The following is a 27474-nucleotide window of genomic DNA, read 5'->3' as shown; positions in this document are numbered from 1 at the left end:
ATTGAGATTAGTGACTCTTTAGCTGTGGATCTAAAGTGAGGCCTGTGGTACTCCGAAATCTGCTTTTCCAACTCTGTGATATCCTGCAGACTGGTAATAAGAAGAGGCTTTCACAGTACGGCGCCTTGGCTCACTGTCTGCGCACTTCAGCGGAGTCCTGAACACCAACACGCTTTTCTCACTTGAATGTCATAAGCCTGAGGCGACGCTTAAACCACAGCTATGATTAGCCTCACTTGCCCCATATTGAACACTTGCTGCTCTTAACCCTGAACAACCCATGGATGGATCTGGTTCCTGCCAAGAACTCTCCACCAGAGGCCTGTATTGAACAGGTCCAGAACAGCCTTGGGCTTAAGTTATTTTGCCTACTGTAATGGCTGTTGTTCTGCTTGTGAGGTAGCAGGTGTGGAACAGCCATGGCCAGGCCATGGATACACAGGGCAATAGATGATCTTAGCCTTAAGGTTAGGACAAAGTAGCCTGGTGATGCATAACATGGTTTAGCCCTGAAATGGGATTGTCCTATTCACTAACCTGCCTTGAAGGGAAAGTTGACCTAATTTTATGGAAGAAGACTATATACCCAAAGAGTCAGGGACTGATTATAGACGCTTTTGTTAATTAGCTACAGCTTAGCTACATATTTCCGAAGTCCCTTGCCGGAAGGTCTAGCTGTGCAGAAACAACACTCTTCTCACTTCTATCTGTGTGTTCACACCACCCGGAGAGTCTCAACTGCGCCCTGGTCACATGTTTGACACCCCGGGAACTGAGATATCTAAATTGGCTGGTGTACTGTGTCCACCTCCACCACCCATCTCTCCCTTTCCCCTTCTACCCCATGAACAGTAGTGCAAAATGAGGAGGGTGAAGTTGGTCATAGACCGTGATCTACCGTCACAGTTATTGCCTCACTTCCGCACCCCCACTATTACCCCGAACTCCCCCAATCTCACCCCCAAACCCGCAGGCAGCCCCCCTCCCCCAGTCTGGAGGGGAGTATCTGCCCCAGACATGCGGAGGCCGGGAGCAGGATGCCGTGCCAAAACCAAAGTACCTGTTCTCCTTTTCGTTCTCATTCTCGTTCCTGTCAGGGACAGACGACCATTTCAGCGTGGAGAAGAGAGGGAAGAGACGTGAAGATAGGAGAGAGAGTAGAGAGAGCGAGAGAGAGGGAAGGGAGGAAGGAGACATCCTCCAGGTGACACACAAGCGTATGAGAGCCAGAGACGACACACACACACGTACACGCCACACACCCTTAAGCACACACACACACTCACACACACCCAAACATGCACGTACTCATACACCAACACAACGTGTGAGTTATGTAGACAAAGGGATTAGAGCCAGTGCTATTGAGTGTGTGTCACTGTGTGAGCTTAGCAATGACCTTCACTGTAGGAAAGAGGTTAATATTAATAGACATTGATTAGAGACGAGAGCAGGGACTTGCTTTGGTTTTCCATTGTCGACATGCCTCACACACTTGTATAAACATAACAGTAGAGCACTGCTCACACACAAGTGATAATGGTTGATTTCACCTTTGAACATCACACTACACATCCAAGTGCTTTTAAAAACACTTAACACTTTAAAACCACAGCACTTTGTTGTCAAGTGGAATAAACACCTACAACAACACTGTTCAAATGATTTCATAAATCTTTTTATGGTGTAAGTTTTCTGGGTGGCAGGCAGCCTAGCGTTTAGAGCATTGGGCAAGCATTGGGCAAGTAACCGAAAGGTTGCTAGTTTGAATACCCGAGATGTCAAGATGAAAAATATGGGGATGTGTGATTGAGCAAGGCACTTAACCCTTATTTGCTCCACGGGCGCCATACTACTATGGCTGACCCTGTAAAACGACACAATTCACTGCACCTATCCGGTGTATGTGAATATATACATAATTTTTGTTGCTCGTAATGCTTTCTAAAAGCAAATCTAATAAAATCTCTTCAAATTACTCTAAATATACCTGACTAAACCATTGTAACGGTCTAGGTAGTAGGTGCCCCCAAATCTTGGGTAAATGAAGGTGCCATGTTCCATTTCAGACTCATAAGAACAGTTAGGGGTTTGGGTTACAGGTTGCGTGGTGTTACTGGGGGTTGAGTACAGGGGCACTTCCTCTCCTTCTGAAGTTCTTAAGACACTGTCAGCGGTAATATGGTCATCACCATGGCAACAGAGGAGGAGGGTCACCCGAGAAGGTATCCCTACTCAGGAATTAGCTTTGGTCATGTGAGAGGTCAAAGGTCATTGCTACCTTGGAAACCAAAGGCCAAAGGTTTTGTGTGTTACCACCACAACAATACACACCAGACAGGCTGTGTACGGATGCTTCTCTATGTACTTTAGTTATGGATTTAGGTGGCAAACAGAAGCTACACATTTAAGTGTGTACATACCCTCTGCCTGTCTGTGTAACTTAGGACATGGGTTTTAGCACCATTTCAATAAAGCAGGATCAGGATGATTAGAGTGAGTAAGTTGACTTGACGGTTAAGTTAGAGGGTTAATTAATCAGTAAAAGTGGACAGAGAGAGTCTCATTCCCCACAGAGAAAAACGAGTGGAGACAGATCAGTGGGACCTGGAATGAGCAAAAGACAATCACTCACCAACAAATATATATACTACTGAACACATGCATTGCTAGACCTAACACATACTAAGTCCTGTCACAACAGGATTACAAGACCTAAGAGTCCCTGATGTCTAAATACAGTACATGCAGATCAACACTACTACGCATGATCCTAAGACTGAACACCATACATCATAATCATGATGACTAGCATACACATACATAAGTAAACCAACCAGACAAAAGCCTACTAAATCCCCCTCTATATAAGCCTGCATGACTCAGTCATACCTAGCTCTATTTACTACACAGTGTTACAATAGAAAATCTGCATCGATGAATCGGTCACTGATTGGTGAAACACATATTTAACCTCCCAGGGGAACATTGGGCCATATAATACATAGTTCCGCAAACATATGAGAAATATTCCTATTCAGGAGAAATACTTACTGGTAGTCAAATGATCCGTCCTCCCCTTTCTGATCCACCGCGTCCAGAGGGAGATCTTTTTTTTCTCGCACTGAAGAGCGATCAAGCCAAAAAGACACACATGAATACTGAACATGTATTCAAAGCTCCACCAAGGCCTTGGAATTTACATGGGTGCTGCTCTCCGTAATTGAATAACCCATTACATTTACATTTATGTTTGACCTGTAAACTCTTACATTGGAGCTTGACCCACTCCCACCCCACATCATTACCTTAACTGGGTATGTAACTCCCTTGTGTTACTAGCACTTCTCCAGTAACCCTTACCTGGGTATTTAACTGCCTTCTGTTAACCCTTACCTGGGTATTTAACTGCCTTCTGTTAACCCTTACCTGGGTATTTAACTGCCTTCTGTTAACCCTTACCTGGGTATTTAACTGCCTTCTGTTAACCCTTACCTGGGTATTTAACTGCCTTCTGTTAACCCTTACCTGGGTATTTAACTCCCTTCTGTTAACCCTTACCTGGGTATTTAACTTCCTTCTGTTAACTCTTACCTGGGTATTTAACTTCCTTCTGTTAACCCTTACCTGGGTATTTCACTGCCTTCTGTTAACCCTTACCTGGGTATTTCACTGCCTTCTGTTAACCCTTACCTGGGTATTTAACTCCCTTCTGTTAACCCTTACCTGGGTATTTAACTCCCTTCTGTTAACTCTTACCTGGGTATTTAACTCCCTCTGTTAACTCTTACCTGGGTATTTAACTCCCTCTGTTAACTCTTACCTGGGTATTTAACTCCCTTCTGTTAACCCTTACCTGGGTATTTAACTCCCTTCTGTTAACTCTTACCTGGGTATTTAACTCCCTTCTGTTAACTCTTACCTGGGTATTTAACTCCCTTCTGTTAACTCTTACCTGGGTATTTAACTCCCTTCTGTTAACTCTTACCTGGGTATTTAACTCCCTCTGTTAACTCTTACCTGGGTATTTAACTCCCTTCTGTTAACCCTTACCTGGGTATTTGCCTCCGCGACTCCTCTTGATGAAGCAGACGATGAGGAGGATGAGGATGATGAGAGCAATTGCACACATCAGCCCGATAAACCAGCCCTGGGTAGCAATGTCCACCTGATCTTTACTGTAGGCTGTCAGCAGGCAAACACATTGACAAGCACACACACACGCACACACGCAGGAGGGAGAGATGAGACACACAGAGAGAGGGAGAAAAATAATAAGAGTCTGTTGTGCCCCAGATGAGTCACTGGCAATACGTCCGACCATCTGTCCTCATCCAAGACTTTTCAAATCAAGATACAGCAACCACACAAAGTATGACAACCCAAAACCATCATCACAATATTCCATTATTCCCTCAATGCAGAGCTATTACTCTGAATGGAATCCCACTACTCATTCAATTGTTTTTCTTTATTTGTACTATTTTCTATATTGTAGAATAATAGTGAAGACATCCAAACTATGAAATAACATATATGAAACAACACATATGGAATCACGTAGTAACCAAAAAAGTTTTAAACAAATCAAAATATATTTTATATTTGAGATTCTTCAAAGTAGCCACCCGTTTCCTTGATGATAGCTTTGCACACTCTTGGAATTCTCTCAACCAGCTTTATGAGTTAGTCACCTGGAATGCATTTCAATTAACAGGTGAGCCTTGTTAAAAGTAAATTCATGAATTTGAGCCAATCAGTTGTGTTGTGACAAGGTAGGGCTGGTATACAGAAGTTAGTCCTATTGGTAAAAGACCAAGTCCAAAGACTCTGAGGGGTCGTTGACCTGGTTTGCTACCTCTCTCTCAAAGATCGCAGTGTATAAAGTCAGAACATCTGCTGTCTCATCTGGTCCCGTGTGGCTCAGTTGGTAGAGCATGGCGCTTGCAACGCCAGGGTTGTGGGTTCATTCCCCACGGGGGGACCAGGATGAACATGTATGAACTTTCCAATTTGTAAGTCGCTCTGGATAAGAGCGTCTGCTAAATGACTTAAATGTAATGTAAATGTCTCAGCCACTGCCTGTCAACAAGGGAGTGTCCCAAGGCTCAATCCTAGGACCCACTCTCTTCTCAATTTACATCAACAACTTAGGTCAGGCAGTAGGAACCTCTTTCATCCATTTATATGCAGATGATACAGTCTTATACTCAGCTGGCCCCTCCCGGGATTTTGTGTTAAACACTCTACAACAAATCTTATTGTCCAACAAGCTTTCTCTGCTCTTAACCTTGTTCTGAACACCTCCAAACCAAAGGTCATGTGGTTTGGTAAGAAGAATGCCCCTCTCCCCACGGGTGTGATTACTACTTATGAGGTTTTAGAGCTTGAGATAGCTACCTCATACAAGTACTTGGGAGTATGGCTGGACAGTACACTGTCCTTCTCTTAGCACATATCAAAGCTGCTGGCTAAAGTTATATCTAGACTTGGTTTCCTCTATCGTAATCTCTCCTCTTTCACCCCAGCTGCCAAACAAACTCTGATTCAAGTGACCATCCTTCTCATGCTAAATTACGGAGACATAATTTATAGATTGGCAGGTAAGGGTGCTCTCGAGCGGCTAGATGTTCTTTACCATTTGCCCATCAGATTTGCCACCAATGCTCCTTATAGGACACATCACTGCACTCTATAATCCTCTGTAAACTGGTCATCTCTCTATACTTGTTGCAAGACCTACTGGTTGATGCTTATTTATAAATCCCTCTTAGGCCTCACTCCACCCTATCTGAGATATCTACTGCAGCCCGATCCTCCACATTCAACACTCGTTCTGCCAGTCACATTCTGTTAAAGGTCTCCAAAGCACACACATCCCTGGGTCGCTTGTTTTTTCAGTGTGCTGCATCTAGCGACTGGAACGGGCTGCAACAAACACTAAAACTGGACAGTTTTATCTCCATCTCTTCATTCAAAGACTCAATCATGGACACTCTTACAGACATTTTTGGCTGCTTTGCGTGATGTATTGTTATCTCCACCTTCTTGCCTTTTGTGCTGTTGTCTGTGCCCAATAATGTTTGTGCCATGTTTTGTGCTGCTACCATGTTGTGCTGCTTCCATGTTGTGTTGCTACCATGTTGTTGTCCTGTTGTGTTGCTCCATGCTGTATTGTCATGTATTGTTGCCTTAATATGTTGTTGTCTTAGGTCTCACTTTATGTTATGCTGTGTTGTCTCTCTTGTCATGATGTGTGTTTTGTCCTATATTTTTATTTAATTGCTTATATCTTTAATCCCAGCCCCCGTCCCCACAGGAGGCCTTTTGCCTTTTGGTAGGCAGACACTGTAAATAAGAATTTGTTCTTATCTGACTTGCCTAGTTAAATAAAGGTTAAATAAAAAATAAAATAAATAAAAATAAATATTATGTCAAGAACAGCTCAAATAAGCAAAGAGAAACGACAGTCCATCAGTACTTTAAGACATGAAGGTCAATGTGGAACATTTCAAGAACTTTGAAAGTTTCAAGTGCAGTAGCGAAAACCATCAAGCGCTATGACGAAACTGGCTCTCATAAGGACCACCACAGAAAATGAAGACCAAGAGTTACCTCTGCTGCAGAGGATAAGTTCATTAGAGTTAACTGCACCTCAGATTGCAGCTCATATAAATGTTTCACAGAGTTCAAGTAACAGACACATCTCAACATCAACTGTTCAGAGGAGAATCAGGCTTTCATGATCGAATTGCTACAAAGAAACCACTACTAAAGGACACCAATAATAAGAAGAGATTTGCTTGGGCCAAGAAACATGAGCAATGGACATTAGACCAGTGGAAATCTGTCCTTTGCTTTGATGAGTCCAAATTTGAGATTTTTGGTTTCAACCACCGTTTCTTTGTGAGACGCAAAGTAGGTGAACGGATGGTCTCTGCAAGTGTGGTTTTCACCGTGAAGCATGGAGGAGTGCTGGGTGTGGGGGTGGGGGTGCTTTTCTGGTGACACTGTCTGTGATGTATTTAGAATTCAAGGCACAATTAACCAGCATGGCTACCACAGCATTCTGCAGCGATACGCTATCCCATTTGGTTTGCGCTTCGTGGGACAATCATTTGTTTTTCAACAGGAAAATGACGCAACACACCTCTAGGCTGTGTAAGGGCTATTTGATCAAGAATGAGATTGAGATGGTTTGGGATGAGTTGGACCGCAGAGTGAAGGAAAAGCAGCGAACAAGTGCTCAGCATATTTGGGAACTCCTTCAAGACTGTTGGAAAAGCATTCCAGGTGAAGCTGGTTGAGAGAATGCCAAGAGTGTGCAAAGCTGTAATCAAGGCAAAGGTTGGCTACTTTGAAGAATCTCAAAAATAAAATACATTTTGATTTGTTTGAAACTTCTTTGGTTACTACATAATTCCATATGTGTGATTTCATAGCTTTGATGTCTTCACTATTATTCTACAATGTAGAAATGAATGAGTAGGTGTGTCCAAACTTTTGACTGGTACTGTATATATATATATATGTACCAATAAAGTATTTATCTTCATTTCCCCAAACCTTGAAAATAACAGTTGAAAATATAAAGTCTATTTTGCATTTCAAATTTAATCAGAATATACACTACAATTATGTGTTGGGTCAATTTGTTGATATGAACACAAAACCTAGGTATTTTAACAGAAAGAAGCTCAAATATTGAAAGCAACCAAAGACACTGTAGAGTATTATGATCTGAAATCGGTCTAAAATATAATTCTAGAACATTGAAATAAGCCAAACACAGTACGCTACTGATTGAAAAACACATCTGTAACAAAATGCAGACTTAAATATACCCCGACAATGACATGAATAGTTTATAATTACTAACCAACCAAGTGTGAAATTAGCTAAGTGAATTTGCTCAGAACAAAACGAAGATATGAGAAAAGTAAAGTATATGACCAAGTTATAGACCCATTGTATGTATTAGCTTTCATTCATTACATTGCATTGGATTATTCTTACCACATCGAATACTCTCCTACGGCAAGTCAAGACCATCACAAACAGTTAAATCGCTGATTCACGGCAGATATTTCCAGAAGTTCACAACAGACAACTGAACGGAGACAAAGCAGTCACTTTACAATGCGTTTGAGTATTTGATTGATGGACGGGGAATTCATGGCAACACTTCAATACCAGCTCATGGAGCTATTTCAACTCCTAGCCTTCTTTCACTTGGCTGGAGCACTACATTGTTCTGACCCAACATACCTCATTGTTAGGAAACTGGGCCATCCATGTGGTCCCTGTAGCATGGGTGTTGTCATGTCTCTGCATTAGCCTGCTATAGTCTCCTAGACTGGGCTGATGCAGACACAGACTGGCCCCCAGGCTATCTGACCTGACCTGATCCGGGCCATGTACCATCCCTCCTCAACTGGGCAGGTGGAGTCTCACCTGCGCTGGTCTCAAAGGTGACAACATTGCTGGAGATGCTGTGGTATTCGTTGGAGTACACCCTCAGGTGGTACTTGGCCCCTTCGATCAGTCCCGCCAGCTTAATGGGCGGCTGGTTCACCGGTACGCTTGACATACTGCCGTTGCCTTGGAGACACAAGAGAGGGCCAATCACACTCTGTTGTGGGGGCGTGGCCGGGCTACCGTGGTAACGACGCAAAGTGGAAGGGTACGACGCAGTGATACTACATGGGCAGGACTGATTTTTCCCCCTATGAGATGGTGGGCCAGTGGAGTGAATTGAAACTGACCCAATGCAACACACACAGACCCTCTTACCTCCACTTATTGACAACCTCGTTGAGATTATTAGCTACATCTGTAAACCGATGTCTCGAATACGGATACATTTATATCTAATGGAATTTGTAGAGATTGAAAGTGAATAGAAGAGCCGCAGCTCGGGGTTCCATGGCTTTTTCAGGATTCTTTTTGGTAAATGTTCTTCTCAGTGAGAGTGAAACCACATTTCTCACCTGGGGGATAATTCTCCTGAGAAGCTCATCTAAAAAGGGGACCTTTTCCGTTGGCGAGAGAGAAAAGAGTGTAAACCTAGGAAGCAGGTGTTCCTTCAGGCTACTATAATAACGTGGACATCAAAGTTTTACTAAACTCCTAGCTGAATTGCCAGCAGTAAATTGTATTACCCTGACTAGTGGAATTTAAATTCACCATTATGGAACACTCCGTATTGTGAAATAGAGCAGGAGGGTAGAAAAGCACGGTGTCACAATTACCCATAGCCCTCCACTCATCTCAATGGAAGAAACACCAATGGTGGAAAGGAACGCAGCATCTTTCCAAAGGTCATGACAACACCAAGCTGTGGGGGCATGGGTCAGTGATTGCTGGAGGAGCACGCAAACTGGTGACTTCATGCACCATGCTATGACATGACCTTTGACCCCCTGAAAGAGTGAGACGAGATCATCATACAGCAATCAGCCAAAACCATTCCAAAGCTTGGTACATCCAATGCAGCCTCTGAAGCAACTAAACAAAACTGTAGAAAACTCAATTCAATCTAGGCCACAAAAAGACCTGAAGCCCTATGAAAATCAATAACTTGGAAGAATGTCTGACTAATATAAAAACAGACTGCATTCCTTACATCAGTTAAAACATGAAGCTAAATCTACAAGTTGAATGTCTGAAAAATATATTTGCTATTTGACTCAGTGTACAGATGTAGGATCTTAATTTGAGCCAGTTTGCTACAGCATGAAAATAATCCTACACTACAGGAAATGTGAATTATAATTCATGGACATTTCTTGTAGGGGTAGATACATTTATCGTTAGGGCAACTCAAGTAATTTTAAAGTGAAAATTACAAACTTTAGAAGACGTTAGCATTTCCTGTTGTGCAGGAAAATTCTCAGCAACAAGAGTGATCAAATTAAGATCCTACATCTGTACAGCCTTGAGTCCAAAACATAGAAAGACAAAAGCAAACAGCTTGTAGCCCTCCCTTCCCAATCTTTTTAACCTTCCCAATGCCCTTGGCTTGCGTTGTGAAAGCATCTCCTTGCCTTCCCACCCGATAACATTAGCAGTACTGCAGCATGCAGACCAAGCCTGTAATCTAGATCTGGCATAGAATACACACCACTGACTACAGCTAGTCATCATCACAGTGATAGCCCTGCCGGGGAAATTGCGCGTGTGTGTGGTCATAAAGACATCATGCCCCCCCCCCCCCCCCCCCCCCCCCACTGACTCTAATGTTAAACAGCCAATGGAAAAGCCAAGCCTGACAACCAAACATACAGCCAGACAGACAGCCAGATGATGCAGGAGCTCGATACTGGGTAGTAGCTATGAAGGTTGCACACCGCACAGTTTGGGGAGTTAAGACATCATGATACACTATGGACATGAACTATACAAAGCCACATTTCCAAAGAGAGAGATGGAAAGAGAGCAGTAGAGATAGGGAGAGAGTGGGGTATATTGTGTGTTACAAGTACAGTATGTCATTGATACAGTTTGGGAAAATAGAAAAGTGTGCACACGCTCGGCTTGTTTGAATATCACCTAACATTTCCTCCTCTGCAATCAGAATCCTTTAACACATATACACATACTGCTATCACTGTGCTATAAGTCATCAGTATTGTAGGTAGCATATCAAGTTTTGGGGAATGTTATTTTGAGTCTTTTTTTAAGGAATGTTGTTCATTAAACAGTATATTTCCACCCAGTAAAATAACACATTCTCTCTCTCTCCCTCTCTCCCTCTCTCTCTTTCTTTCTGAAATTAACTTCTGTTTCAACTGGCAACAGAGAACCTACATGGGCACAATAAAATACAAATTTAACATAGCCTTTAGTAGGGATTTTTGAAAAAACAAAACCTCAAAAACCTGCAATCAAAGTGCAATAGAAACCGGAGGTGCTATACAATAACACATTAATTATTCAAATGGAAATGCCACAGAATATATTATACATTTCACCCACATCTACAGCTATGGGATGCTAGACAGATTCTAATCTGACTTCTATAGGTAACTGAACTCCGCTCTGCCGAGGCAAAATTAAATGAGAGCTGAGAGTTTCTTCTCAGAAATTGCCTTTCTGTGGACATGAATAGAGATGAGAATGTTGCCTTACTCGCCTCTGAATAAAAGCCTTGCTTCTCCAAAAGAGTGAAGGGCTGTCATGAATTGGACTGGATATTTTAACACCGTTTGGTGTATTTTCCTGCCCCGAGAATGCCTCACCGTTCCCTTCAGAAAGCCCAGTGGGTTCTCTGCAGAGATACACTGTCTGAAGATGAACTTTACTGTTGACATTTCTGCCCAGGATGGATTTTGAACTGTAGCTGTTTGATATGATCACACTTGGGTCAAATACATATGTCAAATCCTTTCAAATACTTGAGCTGGGCTTGATTCAGTTCCCCCTTTGCAATGGAAGCAATGAAATAGTCCCTAAATTGCAAACGCCAAGATTTATCAAGTGCACATATGTATTTGACCCATTTCTGAATATTACTGTCCCCAATAAGACCTAGGCTGAGGATCTTAAACTCTGGGTCTTTTCTTATTGTCCAGCCTCAGCTCTGACACAAACTCTGGTTCTTTTCTTACAGTCTAGCCTCAGCCTTGACACAAACTCTGGGTGTGGATCTTACTGTCCAGTGTGAACTCTAGCTGGAACTCGCTGCTGCCGGCCGGGAAGTTGTGGTTCCAGCTGACGTTAGCGTAGTTACTGTTAGGCTCCACCGTCAGGTTCCAGATCACCCTCCCAGGAGCCATGCCTACTAGAGGGCAGGGCGGGGTCAGGGGCGTGGCAAGGTGGAGCAGAGAGGGGTGTGTTACAACACCACACACGCAGGGTTGTAATCACACAATGGTTTTAGGGTTAGAGTTAGGGTTGCCCTATAAACAGTGGGCTGGACCAATGTTATGTTTGAACACTTTTAATGTGTCAACATTGACGTCAACACTTTTGGTGGTGTCCACTCCACAGTTAATGTATTAACACTGATGGAGGTGTCTTGAATTGTAATGGAGGTGCCCAGTAGTTAAGGTATCCACTGCACTGGGCAGAGTTATAACGGCCCACAAACACCCTCTAACTGTTAATATTACATGTTGGATTCTCACAGCCCGACCGAACAGTGTTGAGTTAATGGTTACGTTCCAATACATTAAAGTGACTTCATTTCATGTATCCTGTCTCCAAGGAGACATGACAAGGTAATGAAGTGGTATACTGGAATGCAGCCAGTTCCTCCAAATGCTTCCTTTCTGGTCAGGAGGGAGTAGCCAATAAAAATGCTTCAAAAGCTTATAAATGAATCCCTTGAATCTTGGGCAAGATATAAAAATAACACAATACACCTTTAAAAGTGCATCCATTGTAAATCTATTTAATCTATGCCATAGAAGAAAACAACTGAACTAAAGGTCAACTAAAGGAAACAGTAGGCCTATTGTATGTACCCAACACATTCGTACGTGCTTGCTTGGTGCTGGTAACCAGCACAGGAGTAGTAGCAGTAGTCGCAGCAGTAGTGGTAGTAGAAGTAGTAGTAGTAGTAGTAGTAGTAGTAGTAGTGGTAGGGGGAGTAGTAGTTGAGGTAATAATGGTTGTAGTAGCAGCGGTAGTAGTGGGAGGAGGTGGAGGGAAAGTTGTAGACACGGACACTTCTGTAGGCTCGACTACAGGGCAAGGGAAGAGAGCACATGGTTAAAGACAAAAGCAGGAAAATCACAGGTAAACACATTTACCAATAGAGACACAGAGAGAAAGTCAATGAACCAATGAGCAGAAAGGTGCTATGGAATTTCCCAGAACCAGCACTGTTGCGGAAATATGGAAAAGGCAACTCTTTAATTAGCCAAAAGAGGTCAACAGAAATCTAATATTTATAGATTTTTTTTATTTTAGGCATTAGAAGTTAAGATAATACAATATGTTACATGTGTGGGTAAATGCAACAGATATCCAGGATTAAAATAGGATTGGGTATTCTTAAATCATTTAATTCATCCACACATCCCACATTGAGGGCCATAAAGTAGAATATCAGTGCCCCCAAGTGGCCAAATGCTGCTATGACTATCAATCCATCCCCATCCTTTCCCAAACCAACACAGGGCAGGTCTATTGGTTGTGTTTTTTCCCCAAATTGAATAAACAGGAAGTTATGGGAAATTCATACTTAGATACACTGCTATTACAAAGGAGACTTGCTTTCTTCTTACGTCATTTTGAGCAGAATCATCACATTATCTACGGTGAACATACAGGGGCCTATGCAGGCCATCATTTGTAGGACCTACAGTATGTAGGACCTTCTTCGTAGGACCTTATTACTCTTCCTTTTACCTTGCAGTTGATGAACATCTCCATTTGGAGGATCCCACTAGAGAGCAGTTGAACTCATATCCTTGTTGAACTGCACCCCTCCATCCTCCCCCCCTCATGCATACTCCCCCAAGTCAGCCATGACACACAGCATGCCAGAGAGAGCCAATCTTGAGAGAAGAAGAAGAGGAAGAGGCAAAGGCGGCGGCGAACTTGAACACATCAGTGCAAGCAGGTGCTCAAGAACCCCTGTTACCCAGGTAACACTAAAAAGCCAGCCAGAGATCACATTGGCCGCAAGCCATGTCAATCAAAAAGCTGTGCCAATCCCAGGCTGTTTCAGCCAAAAGGCATAAACCAGAAGCATTGCCCTTCAGAGGGGTTGAACCCCAAGCTCAGTGATCTCTTACCTCTGACTTCACCTTATACAGGGATCAGAGAGAAGAGGGGCAATGCTCACCAGCCAAGACATAAACACACATGGATGAGATGGATGCGTGACACTCTGAAAGCTGAAGCGCAAGCAGCAGTGAGCGAGCAAGCAAGTAAATGAGCAGCAGAGGACGTTTGATGATGGAGAATCATTCAAGCGAGAGCAGTGTAAGCTTGAAATCACCACCCATCCCCACCCCGGAGACGTGCTCCCATCTCAACATACAAACGACAAAGGTAAGCAAGCCTCCCCCATCCTGCCCCCCCCCCCAAACCCTCCAGTGCATTCCACGTAATGAGGGTCAACCCCTTTGCCGACTCAGTCAGTACACAAGATCCAAGGCTTGTGACGGACAGGTAATTGTCATGATTCAAGTTGCAAGGTGCGCTATCAGGGATTGGAGCTGGGTGACAGGTCAAAGTTCAGACCTCAGAAATGGCAGGAAGTTGATACCGACTACAAGTTGATATCGACTACGCTACAGGTGATCCTGACCTGGACTACAGTACAGCCGAATTACACACTTCTTGGATATAACGGGATTTGCAACTGTTATACAAGTGCTATAAGAGTTATAAAAGTGGCTCAAATAGAACTAAAGGTTGAAGCAGAGACTATAATGTTAGTTGTTTCTACACTCATTCCTTTAAGGTGTGCATAAGAGAGTTATACGTGTATAATACTGTAGGTTTTAATGTCAAATATGAACCTGAGAGTTCTGTGGGTTTGTTCAATCCCTGAAAGCACAGAGTGAAGCACAGATACAGTACACTGAAAGATACAGATATAGACAGAGAGACAGACATGACAGATAAGATAGACAGACATACAGTTATACAGCTGGCAAAGAGGAAGCCAGTGTTTGGTAGAGTGTAGTTCAGTCCATTACAAATAACTTTCTGGTTACAGTCCAAATCTCTCTATTTAAGCTCTCTGTAAAATGTTCAGATGACAATGCCAGTCCTGAATATGGCTGCTCACTTGCTAATTGTTCTATTAATTCAATCTAGAATCTACTGACTTAAATATCTAATAGTAATTCATGTATACTTGATTTGACGAGAACTCATACGCATTCAAAATGAGTTTTCCTCACCGTTTTACCCTTGACAGACCTCAAAGTTACCCCTCATTTGTTTTGTTTGTTAGCTACGGCGTAAGAATGCACCAATTTGTAAGTCGCTCTGGATAAGAGCGTCTGCTAAATGACTTAAATGTAAATGTAAATGTAAGATTTGTCAACCCCTATTTAACCTCTATGGGTAGTTTCTCTCTAGGATAGAAGGTGTCTGGGTCTGTACCATTGTCATCAGTAGGGGGTGGTAGAAACCCATGATATGATGATGAGGCAAAGTGGTAAGGAAACGTAAAGATGACATGGTCATTCATTTGAACTGGACACCACTGCTGGAAAATGGACTGAGACAGAGTCGGAGAAGAATTATAGAAAATATACAGACAGACAAGCAGACAGACAGACGGGCTATGCATTTCCCATTACCTACACCCGAGTGGTCAGTACCTGAGCTGAAAAAGTCTTCTGTTAACACCCATGGAGAGAGACACACAGAGAGGAGGTTGAGAGGGAGGGGGAGAGGGGAAAGGGAGGGGGAGACAGGTAAGAGGGAGGAGGAGACAGGTGAAAGGGAGGGGAGACCGGTGAAAGGGAGGGGGAGACAGATGGAGACAGGCGGGAGGGAGGTGATGATGGGCGAGAGGGAGGTGGAGGCAGGCGAGAAGGAGACAGGCGAGAGGGAGGTGGAGACAAGCAAGAGGGAGGTGAAGACAGGCAAGAGGGAGGTGGAGACAGGCGAGAAGGAAACAGGCGAGAGGGAGGTGGAGACAAGCGAGAGGGAGGTGGAGACAAGCGAGAGGGAGATGGAGACAAGCAAGAGGGAGGTGAAGACAGGCAAGAGGGAGGTGGAGACAGGCGAGAAGGAAACAGGCGAGAGGGAGGTGGAGACAGGCAAGAGGGAGGTGGAGACAGGCGAGAAGGAGACAGGCGAGAGGGAGGTGGAGACAAGCAAGAGGGAGGTGAAGACAGGCAAGAGGGAGGTGGAGACAAGCGAGAGGGAGGTGGAGACAAGCAAGAGGGAGGTGAAGACAGGCAAGAGGGAGGTGGAGACAGGCAAGAGGGAGGTGAAGACAAGTGAGAGGGAAGTGGAGACAAGTGAGAGGGAGGTGGAAACAGGCAAGAGAGAGGTGGAGACAGGCGAGAGGGAGGGGTGATGTGAGAGGGAGGTGGAGACAAGTGAGAGGGAGGTGGAGACAAGCGAGAGGGAGGTGGAGACAAGCGAGAGGGAGGTGGAGACAAGCGAGAGGGAGGTGGAGACAAGCGAGAGGGAGGTGGAGACAGGCGAGATGGAGGTGAAGACAGGCGAGATGGAGGTGAAGACAGGCGAGATGGAGGTGAAGACAGGCGAGAGGGAGGTGGAGACAAGCGAGAGGGAGGGGGAGACAGGCGAGATGGAGGTGAAGACAGGCGAGAGGGAGGGGGAGACAAGCGAGAGGGAGGGGGAGACAAGCGAGAGGGAGGGGGAGACAGGCGAGATGGAGGTGAAGACAGGCGAGATGGAGGTGAAGACAGGCGAGAGGGAGGTGGAGACAAGCGAGAGGGAGGGGGAGACAGGCGAGATGGAGGTGAATACAGGCGAGAGGGAGGGGGAGACAAGCGATGGGGAGGGGGAGACAAGCGATGGGGAGTTGGAGACAGGCGAGAGGGAGGTGGAGACAGGCGAGAGGGAGGTGGAGATAGGCGAGAGGGGGGGTGAGGTGAGAGGGAGGGGGAGACAGACAGACAGAAGAGGGTGAGGCAGGTGAGAGACAGCAAGTGGAGGAGGGAAAACAAGAGTGAGAATCTGAGAGGCGGAGACAGAAAGACAGCGTTAAATGACACTACAGAAGATCAACCACAGGAGAGGAAGAGAGACAAAGGGAGAGAAACGAGGAGAGAAAGAGAACATTCTGACAAAAGAGCACAATGACAGACAGGACACATGCCAAGAAGGAGAACACTGGGTGATTCTGCATTTATCGCTACTAACACCAGTGTGTGTGTGTGTGTGTATGTGTGTGTGTGTGTGTGTGCACCCGTGCTCATCGTAACCCATTGACCACTACTGCACACACTGTGTGCGAGTGTGAATGTGTTACATATGTTGAATGGGTGCCAGTGTCACAAAGACTTATGTGTTTGCTGCCGAGCTGCAGTAGGCTGGAGTCACTGAGCTTTACCAGCCATTTCTGTTGGCCTCACTTGACACACTCTACCGTGTCAACTAGCTGCACAGACACAGTAACAAACATCTAACCCAGTTTCCACACATAACTAAGACTTAAAATACCAACTTATTTTCTTTTTTTTAGCACACATTTCTGTGTCTACATAGTGTAGATGGTTTAACTTTTTCATTCAGTCTTTGTGAAATGTGTCATCCTAAACAGTGAATTAATAAAAATCTGTGTAGATCTGTTCTGGTTATCTGTTTTATGTCTTCTCAACAATAACCTGTTAATCCTACATTAGCCAGCGTACCACATTACTGAAGAATTAAAACGAACACGTGCCCCAGGAAAGACTTGACCATGCAAGCTGGTGACATACTGCATATCAAAAAACTGCCTTACACCACTTACCTGAAGTAAACAAAACCGTGTTTGTGTGTAACAGCGAAAAAGTCAGAGTTGACTGTGTGTGTGTGTGTGTGTGTGTGTGTGTGTGTGTGTGTGTGTGTGTGTGTGTGTGTGTGTGTGTGTGTGTGTGTGTGTGTGTGTGTGTGTGTGTGTGTGTGTGTGTGCGTGTGTGCGTGTGTGCGTGTGCGAGGGTGTATAAGAATGGTATTGAGTAAGAGAAGTTTGTTTGTGTGAGTAAGGATTTATGTGTGTATGTGTGTGTAAGTGTGTGTGTGTGTGTGTGTGTGCGCATGAGCATGTGTGTATGAGTAAGGATGGAGGTGTGTGTGTGTGTGTGTTTGTGCTGTGTAGGCAGTGTGGACTTACCCTCATTGGTGAAGTGTGGAGACTCCTCAGCGTAGACCTCCCCTGCTCCCACCTGTGTGAGGGCCGCCAGGTAGAACTTATAGCGGACGGCTCGTTCGGGTAGGCGGAGCGTGTACGCTGTCACGTTAGGTAGGAAACTCTTCATCTGCATAAGGCCGACACGCGACCCGTTCACTACAAGAACACACACAGTCAGTCAGCTGGTCAGGTAACAGTCATGCTGCTACTGTAAAAACAATGAACTGTCTATCATCGCGACGTTCATCTCTACATACCATTATCTCTTGTCATAAGGTTATCTCTAATATGCTCTTGGAATTGTATATGATTATACAACAGTTGGGTCTAATCCTGAATGCTGATTGGTTAAAAGCGCATTCTAGGCGGTGTCTATCCACAAGTTACCACCGGCTAAATCTATGACGATAAAAAGCTTATTTACTCTGTTCCATCTGACTGAGCAATCCACTGTCTCATCAGCCCAGCCATACAATTTATAAACTTGATCTCGACTATAAAAATCACAGAGACATTATCTCCCATTTCTTTTAGACTAACACTTAGTTTTCAACAGCGGAGATTTGTGTAAACAGTGACTGTCTCTCCGACATTTGCAACATTGTTTCAATCTTCAAATTCCATCTCCAACTGTCCCATAGTAATGAACGTGTAGGGGTCGGGAGCCGGGACGAGAGAGAGAGAGAGGCAGTCAGCGTTTCTTAGCCAGTCGAAATCATGAATCAGCTGGATACATACAAAGAAACTGAAAAAAGGTCTCACTAAAGTGCAGCTAGTGTTTGGAAGCCGGTGTTTGGAAGCCGGTGTTTGTGGGATACGGTGCCAGTAGATCCCCCAAACACCGGCTTCTCAGGCATTATTATAACAAAAATACTAAATTATTTAACTTTTATTTAACTAGGCAAGTAAGTTAAGAACAACTTCTTATTTACAATGATGGCCGACAGGACCATTATCACTTATTTCACATCAAATCGTATTTGTCACATGTGCCGAATACAACAGGTATAGACAGACCTTACAGTGAAATGCCTACTTACAAGCCCTTAACCAACAATGGAGATTAAGAAAAAATAAGCGTTAAGTCAAAAATAGCTAATATAAAAAATGAAAATAATTAAAGAGCAGCAGTAAAATAACAGACGCGAAGCTATACGGAGTCAATGTGCATGGGCACGGGTTAGTCGAGGTAATTTAGGTAATATGTACATGTGGGTAGAGTTAAAGTGACTATGCATAGATAATAAACAGAGTAGCAGCAGCATAAACGGGGGGGCAATGCAAATAGTCTGGGTATCCATTTTGATTAGCTGTTCAGGAGACTTATGGCTTTGTCGTGCCCTCTTCACGACTGTCTTGGTGTGTTTGGACCACGGATAGTTTGTCGGTGATGTGGACACCAAGGAAGTTGAAGCTCTCAACCTGCTCCACTACAGCCCCGTCGATGAGAATGGGTGTGTGCTCAGTCCTCCTTTTCCTGTAGTCCACAATCATCTCCTTTGTCTTGATCACGTTGAGGGAGAGGTTGTTATCCTGGCACCACACGACCTCCTCCCTATTGGCTGTCTCACCGTTGTCAGTGGTCAGGCCTACCATTGTTGTGTCGTCAGCAAACTTAATGATGGTGTTGGAGTTGTGCCTGGGCATGCAGTCATGAATGAACAGGGAGCACAGGAGTGGACTGAGCACGCACCCGAGGGGCCACCGTGTTGAGGATCAGTGTGGCGTATGTGTTGCTACCTACCCTTACCACCTGGGGCAGACTGTCAGGAAGTACAGGATCCAGTTGCAGAGGGAGGTGTTTAGTCCCAGGTTCCTTAGCTTAGTGATGAGCTTTGAGGGTACTATGGTGTTGAACGCTGAGCTGTTGTCAATGAATAGCATTCTCATATAGGTGTTCCTTTTGTCCAGGTGGGAAAGGTCAGTGTGGAGTGCAATAGAGATGGCACCATCTGTGGATCTGTTTGGGCGGTATGCAAATTGGAGTGGGTCTAGGGTTTCTGGGATAATGGTGTTGATGTGGTCCATAACCAGCCATTCAAAGCACATCATGGCTACAGATGTGAGTGCTACAGGTTGGTAGTCATTTAGGCAGGTTACCTTAGTGTTCTTGGGCACAGGGACTATGGTTGTCTGCTTGAAACATGTAGGTATTACAGACTCAGTCAGGGAGAGGTTGAAAATGTCAGTGAAGACACTTGCCAGTTGGCCAGTGCATGATCGGAGTACAAGTCCTGGTAATCCGTCTGGCCCTGCGGCCTTATGAATGTTGACCTGTTTAAAGGTCTTACATCGGCTACGGAGAGCGTGATCACACAGTCGTCCAGAACAGCTGATGCTCTCATGCATGCTTCAGTGTTGCTTTCCTCGAAGCGAGCATAGAAGCAATTTAGCTCATCTTGTAGGCTCGTGTCACTGGGCAGCTCGCGGCTGTGCTTCCCTTTGCAGTCTGTAATAGTTTGCAAACCCTGCCACATCCGACGATCGTCGGAGTCGGTGTAGTATGATTAAATCATAGTCCTGTATTGATGCTTTGCCTGTTTGATGATCCGTCGGAGGGCATAGAGGGATTTCTTATAAGCTTCCAGGTTAGAGTTCCGCTCCTTGAAAGCAGCAGCTCTACCCTTTAGCTCAGTGCGGATGTTGCCTGTAATCCATGGCTTCTGGTTGGGGTATGTACGTACAGTCACAGTGGGGACGACGTCATCAATATACTTATTGACGAAGCCAGTGATTGATGTGGTGTACTCCTCAATGCCATTGGAAGAATCCCGGAACATATTCCAGTATGTGCTAGCAAAACAGTTCTGTAGCATAGCATCTGCGTCATCTGACCACTTCTTTATTGACCGAGTCACTGGGGTTTCCTGCTTAAATTTTTGCTTGTAAGCATGAATCAGGAAGATATAATTATGGTCAGATTTGCCAAATGGATGGCGAGGGAGAGCTTTGTATGCGTCTCTGTGTGTGGATTAAAGGTGGTCTAGAGTTTTATTTCCCTCTGGTTGCACATTTAACATGCTGTTAGAAATTAGGTAAACGGATTTAAGTTTCCCTGCAAAAGACCCCGGTCACTAGGAGCGCCGCCTCTGGATGAGCGTTTTGCTGTTCGCTTATGGCCATATACAGCTCATTGAGTGTGGTCTTAGTGCCAGCATCGGTTTGTTGAGGTAAATAGACAGTTACGAAGAATATAGATTAAAACTATCTTGGTAAATAGTGTGGTCTACAGCTTATCATGAGATACTCTACCTTAGGCGAGAAAAACCTCGAGACTCCCTTACTATTAGATTTTGTGCTCCAGCTGTTGTTTACAAATATACACAGACCGTTACCCCTTGTCTTACCGGAGGCGGCTGTTCTATCTTGCCGGTGCAGTGTAAAACCCGCCAGCTGTATTTTATCCATTTGACGTTCAGCCACGACACAGTGAAACACAAGATTTACAGTTTTGAATGTCCCGTTGGTAGGATATTCGTGATCGTAGGTCTTCTATTTTGTTATCCAATGATTGTACGTTGGCTAATAGTGCTGATGGTAGAGGCAGATTTCCCACTCGCCTTCAGGTCCTTACAAGGCACCCCGACATACATTCCCGATATCTGCGTCTCCTCCTCATGCGAAGCACAGGGTTTTGGGCATTGTCGGGCATTTTAAATAAATCCTTTGCGTCCGGCTCGTTAAAGAAAAAAAACGATTCTTCCATGACGATGTGAGTAATCACTGTCCTGATATCTAGAAGCACTTTTCGGTCATACGAGACGGTGGTAGAAACATCATGTACAAAAACGTTACAAATAACGCAAAGAAACACACACAATAGCACAATTGGTTAGGAGACTGTCAAACGGCAGACATCTCCTCCGGCGCCATTATCTAGAGGAATTAGAAAGACCTTTCCGACCTTCTACCCAAAGTTCTTGTGCAGTGTATAATGCTGAACTGATAACGTGTCTGTCGTTTGACTGTGTAACTAACCAATCAGAAGTGTTCACCTTTCTGGTACTTGACTGGGTAGCCAATCAGAAGAGCTCACCTCTCTGTCTTTTGAGTGGGTATCCATTCAGAAGAGCTCACCTCTCTGTCTTTTGAGTGTGTATCCAATCAGAAGGGCTCACCTGTCTGGTAGTTGAGTTTGTATCCAATCAGAATGCCGTTAGGCTCCAGGGGTTTGTCCCACTCCAGGTTGATAACATCTGTACTCCTCTGGATGATCTTAAAGAACTTAGGAGTTTCTGGCACTACACACACAGGAGAGAGAGGGAAATAGAGGGGGAAGGGTAGAAATGAAGAGAGATGGAGGATGTTAGAATGACAGAGGGAGAGAGTGGGAGAGAGAAAGAGGGAGAGAGTTGGTAGGTGTAGGAGAGAGAGTGAGTTACAGTGTAAAAATAATTTGTCCAATGAACTGTATGATAGTTGGAGTTGTCCTTCTCTCTCCCTGTCTCACCTCCTTCCTTGGTACTGAACTCCACATGTTTGCAAGGCGGTCCCTCGTAGCGATTGTTGGCGACCACCATGTATATGCGGTAGGTGCTGTATGGCTGTAGGTCTGTCAGTATGCCAGTAGGCTGGGCCACGGTACTGTAGAACCCTTTAGTCCTCTTCTCTTTATTCACACGCAGACCCTTCACCATGCTGCTCTCACGCCAGTAGTACACCTGAGAGAGACGGCCCACACACATTGTCATCACAGGGTGGTAGAAACACATGGTGTGTCTGTGTGTTTGTCTGTCTGTCTGTCTGTCTGTCTGTCTGTCTGTCTGTCTGTCTGTCTGTCTGTCTGTCTGTCTGTCTGTGCCCACGTGTGCCGTGTGTGTGTGTGTGTGTGTGTGTGTGTGTGTGTGTGTGTGTGCGTGCGTCTGCGCAGTGGGCTCCAGTTCTCACCCTGTACTCCTTGAATTCTCCCAATACAGTGCTGGGATCTACCGGGGTCCAGTGGACATTGACCTTGGTGCTGTCAATCTTAGACACTCGCAGGTCAGCAGGAGAGGCTGTTGGCTCTGGAAGAAGACACAGGTAGGAGATCATCAGCATGACGTGAGAGAAAGAAGAGAGCAAACATGTGCTAGTTCCAAAAAGATGATAGTAAAGAAACGTTGCTTCACGTGTATGTAGGTTTGTGTGGGTACGTACTGTCCTCTCCAGAGTATCCTATGATGATGTTGGACTCGCGTCCCAGTCCAAAGTCATTCACAGCCTGCAGTTTGATCTCATAGGGTACATAGGTCTCTGTGTCGTAGACAATGTGCTTCGCCCCCACTGTAGTCACATTACTCCATTCCTCCCCCGTATCCTTCCGTCGCCACCACACTGAGTAGCGCAGGTTAGGGCCGTTTCGCTCTGTGTCCAACAAGGGCTGGAAAGCACAAAAAGACACATTAGTCTAGTTTTTACTGGCTGAAACAACCTTGCCATTGAGGGTATCATGGCTCCTCATGAAGGGTAAAGGGCGAAACCATGACATCAGTCCCTGCTATGACCCTCTTTCTCTCTCTCACCTCCCAGCTGATCTCCATGTTGTTCTTCTTGGTGCCCCAGCCTTTCAGGCCACTAGGGATAGCATCAGGAGCTGAAACACACAGGGACACAGAGGACAAACGTAATCTCTCTGGCTAAAAGACACTACCGTCAAAAGTTTTAGAACACCTAATCAATCAAGGGTTTTTCTTAATTTTTAACTATGAAATACCACATATGGAATATTGTAGTAACCAAAAAAGTGTTAAACAAATTCTATTCTATTCTGTATTTGAGATTCTTCAAATAGCCACCCTTTGCCTTGATGCCAGCTTTGCACACTCTTGGTATTCTCTCAACCAGCTTCACCTCGAATGCTTTTCCAACAGTCTTGAAGGAGTTCCCACATATGCTGAGCACTTGTTGGCTGCTTTTCCTTCACTCTGCGGCCCAACTCATCCCAAACCATCTCAATTTGGTTGAGGTTGGGGATTGTGGAGGCCAGGTAATCTGATGCAGCAATCCATCACTCTCCTTCTTAGTCAAATAGCCCTTACACAGTCTGGAGGTGTGTTGGGTCATTGTCCTGTTGAAAAACAAATTATAGTCCCACTAAGCACAAACCAGATGGGATGGCGTATCGCTGCAGAATGCAGTGGTAGCAATGCTGCTTAAGTGTGCCTTGAATTTTAAATAAATCACAGACAGTGTCACCAGCAAAGCAGTCCCACACCATAACACATCCTCCTCCATGCTTCACGGTGGGAACCACACATGCGGACATCATCCGTTCACCCACACGCGTCTCTCAAAGACATGGCGGTTCGAACCAAAAATCTCAAATTTGGACTCATCAGACCAAAGGACAAGTTTCCACCGGTCTAATGTCAATTGCTCGTGTATTTCTTGCCCCAAGCAAGTATCTTCTTCTTATTGGTGTCCTTTAGTAGTGGTTTCTTTGCAGCAATTTGACCATGAAAGCCTGACTCACACAGTCTCCTCTGAACAGTTGATGTTGAGATGTGTCTGTTACTTGAACTCGGTGACACATTTATTTGGGCTGCAATTTCTGAGGCTGTTAACTCTAATGAATTTATCCTCTGCAGCAGAGGTAACTATGGGTCTTCCATTCCTGTGGCGGTCCTCATGAGAGCCAGTTTCATCATAGCGCTTCAAGTTCTTGAAATGTTCCGTATTGACTGATGTTCATGTCTTAAAGTAATGATGGACTGTCATTTCTCTTTGCTCATTTGAGCTGTTCTTGCCATAATATGGACTTGGTCTTTTACAAAATAGGGCTATACTTCTGTATAACCTCCTACCCTGTCACAACACAACAGATTGGCTAAAATGCATTAACTTCTCATGGCTGGGGGCAGTATTGAGTAGCTTGGATGAATAAGGTGCCCAGAGTAAACTGCCTGCTACTCACGCTCAGAGGCTAAGATATGCATATTAGTAGTAGATTTGGATAGACATCACTCTGACGCTTCTAAAACTGTTTGAATGATGTCTGTGAGTATAAAAGAACTCATATGGCAGGCAAAAACCTGAGAGAAAATCCAACTAGGAAGTGGGAAATCTGATGTTTGTAGGTTTGTCGATCCAATATACAGTGTCTATGGGGTCATATTGCACTTCCTAAGGCTTCCACTAGATGTCAACAGTCTTTAGAACCTTGTTTGATGCTTCTACTGTGAAGGAGGGGGGAATGAGAGCTGTATGAGTCTGGGGTCTAGCAGAGTGTCACGAGCTCACTCAGGCGCGCCCCCGTGAGCGGTAGCTGCGTTCCTTTTCGTTTCTAAAGACAAAGGAATTCTCCGGTTGAAACATTATTGAAGATTTATGTTAAAAACATTCTAAAGATTGATTCTATACATCGAACTCTAATGGAATTAGCGTCATGAATTTGGATTTTTGAACTAAACGCGCAAACAAAAAGGAGCTATTTGGACATAAATTATGGACTTTATAGAACAAAACAAACATTTATTGTGGAATTGGGATTTCTGGGAGTGCATTCTGATGAAGATCATCAAAGGTAAGTGAATATTTCTAATGTTATTTCAGACTTCTGTTGACTCCACAACATGACGGGTACCTGTATGGCTTGTTTTTGTGTCTGAGCGCCGTACTCAGATTATTGCATGGTGTGTTTTTGCTGTAATTTTTTTTTTAAATCTGACACAGCGGTTGCATTAAGGAGAAGTTTATCTAAAGTTCCATGTATAACACTTTTATCAATGTTTATTATGAGTATTTCTGTAAATTGATGTGGCTCTCTGCAAAATCACCGGATGTTTTGGAGGCAAAACATTACTGAACATAACGTGCCAATGTAAACTAAGATTTTTGGATATAAATATGAACTTTATCGAACAAAACATACATGTATTGTGTAATATGAAGTCCTATGAGTGTCATCTGATGAAGATCATCAAAGGTTAGTGATTAATTTTATCTCTATTTCTGCTTTTTGTGACTCCTCTCTTTGGCTGGAAAAATGTCTGTGTTTATCTGTGACTAGGTACTGAACTAACATAAACAGATGGTGTGCTTTCGTCGTAAAGCCTTTTTGAAATTGGAAACTGTGGTGGGATTAACAACAAGTTTATCTTTAAAATGGTGTGAAATACTTGTATGTTTGAGGAATTTTAATTATGAGGTTTCTGTTGTTTGAATTTGGCGCCCTGCACTTTCACTGTCTGTTGTCAAGTCGATCCCGTTAACGGGATCTCAGCCGTAAGAAGTTTTAAGGAAAGAAAATCCACAAATTAACTTTTAAAAAGGCACAAATGTTAATTGAAACACATTCCATGTGACTACATCATGAAGCTGGTTGAGAATATATAAGAGTGTGCGAAGCTGTCATCAAGGCAAAGGGTGGCTTTTAAAGAATTTTAAATATAAAATATATTTTGATTTATTTAACACTTTTTTGGTGTTAGATTCTGGGTTAATGTTAGATTCTGGGTTAACTTGGAACATTATTATACTCAGGAGTACAGTATCTAAGGAGTGATAGAGACTGGTTTCACAGGATTGCTATAGGAGATACGGGTGGACATCTGTGGATTAGGCAAATGAGGGGTTGAGGGCAGGTCAGATCCCCCCTTAAGGGAGAAAGTATGGTTTTATTACCCTATTACTTCGTCTTCCTGTCGAACCATAATAGATGTAAGGATTGGAGAGAAGGAGGAGTGTCTAAATTGGAGCATATATACTTGTGGTGGTGGAAACATGTTTTGTCTGAATGCACCTGTATTGACCCTCTGGGAAGAAATAAACTTGGTTAAGCTTTCATAATGTCGATTGAGTGTTTTACTCTGAGCATTAGAACCTAACAGTTACTACATGATTCCATATGTGTTATTTCATAGTTTTGATGTCTTCACTATTATTCTACAATGTAGAAAATAATAAAAATAAAGAAAAACCCATGAATGAGTAGGTGTTCTAAAACTTTTGACCAGTAGTGTATATTTCACAGAACTCCTGAAAAAGACACCCCCACCTGCCCTCCCTTCACCCTCAATCGTTCCCTCTATTATCCTCCTTGATAACCCACTAGTATTGTGGTGAGGATTGGCTGGAGAAAGATCTGGTCGAACATCCTCCTAAATTCCCTTATCCATACCCCCATCCATCCCCTCTCTCCCTCCCAGTGTCTGACTCACGGGCTCCGCTGGTCTGGTATCGTTGCGAGGGGAGGCTGGGGCGGCTCTGGCCCACAGAATTGACAGCGATGACTCTGAACTGGTAGTTGACAAAAGGAGAGAGCTCCAGGATGACAGAGTTGAAGTTTCCGGGATAACTAGAGTGGTTCTGCCACTTGCCCGTCTCCCAACGGTCCTCCTCAAACTGAACCACGAACACTGCAGGGAAGAGGTGTGACAAGCCATGGAACGGTTGAATGTATGTATTGCGGTTACATTGGGAAGGAGTCTTGTGTGTGAGTGAGTGAGTGAGTGAGAGAGGTGTGCGTGCGTGCGTGCGTGTGTGTGTCTGTGTATATATTTACGTGTGATGTTACTGTGTGTGATGTGTGTGTGTGTGTGTGTGTGTATGTGTGTGTGTATTTACGTGTGACGGGGCTGTTGTGATCATCTCCAGGTATCCAGGTGAGTCGTACGTTGCGTGCTTCAGGGTCAGACAGCTCCAAGTCCATGGGAGAGTCAGGACGGTCTACACACAGGAGGGCCATAGGGTTAGGTGGTACACACACACAC

At 44.2% G+C, this 27474-nt stretch overlaps 1 protein-coding gene across 1 annotated transcript in view; it reads right to left on the bottom strand.

Moving 5' to 3' along the window:
- Positions 1-27474, bottom strand: part of LOC129843384 (neurofascin-like) — a 146269-nt gene that overhangs the window by 11326 nt on the left and 107469 nt on the right. Inside the window, 15 exon segments of the mRNA XM_055912093.1 lie at positions 1061-1090; positions 3055-3124; positions 4054-4185; positions 8455-8601; positions 11654-11782; positions 12468-12686; positions 15291-15308; positions 17768-17941; positions 21904-22026; positions 22236-22446; positions 22673-22788; positions 22922-23144; positions 23287-23357; positions 26923-27120; positions 27329-27430. Of these exon segments, the coding sequence (XP_055768068.1) occupies positions 1061-1090; positions 3055-3124; positions 4054-4185; positions 8455-8601; positions 11654-11782; positions 12468-12686; positions 15291-15308; positions 17768-17941; positions 21904-22026; positions 22236-22446; positions 22673-22788; positions 22922-23144; positions 23287-23357; positions 26923-27120; positions 27329-27430 (1963 nt within the window).

This window comes from Salvelinus fontinalis, chromosome 3 (assembly GCF_029448725.1).
Source record: "Salvelinus fontinalis isolate EN_2023a chromosome 3, ASM2944872v1, whole genome shotgun sequence".
Lineage (NCBI taxonomy): Eukaryota > Metazoa > Chordata > Actinopteri > Salmoniformes > Salmonidae > Salvelinus > Salvelinus fontinalis.
The sequence above is the reverse complement of the archived record's forward strand: the minus strand, read 5'-3'. Positions and strand labels throughout refer to the sequence as shown.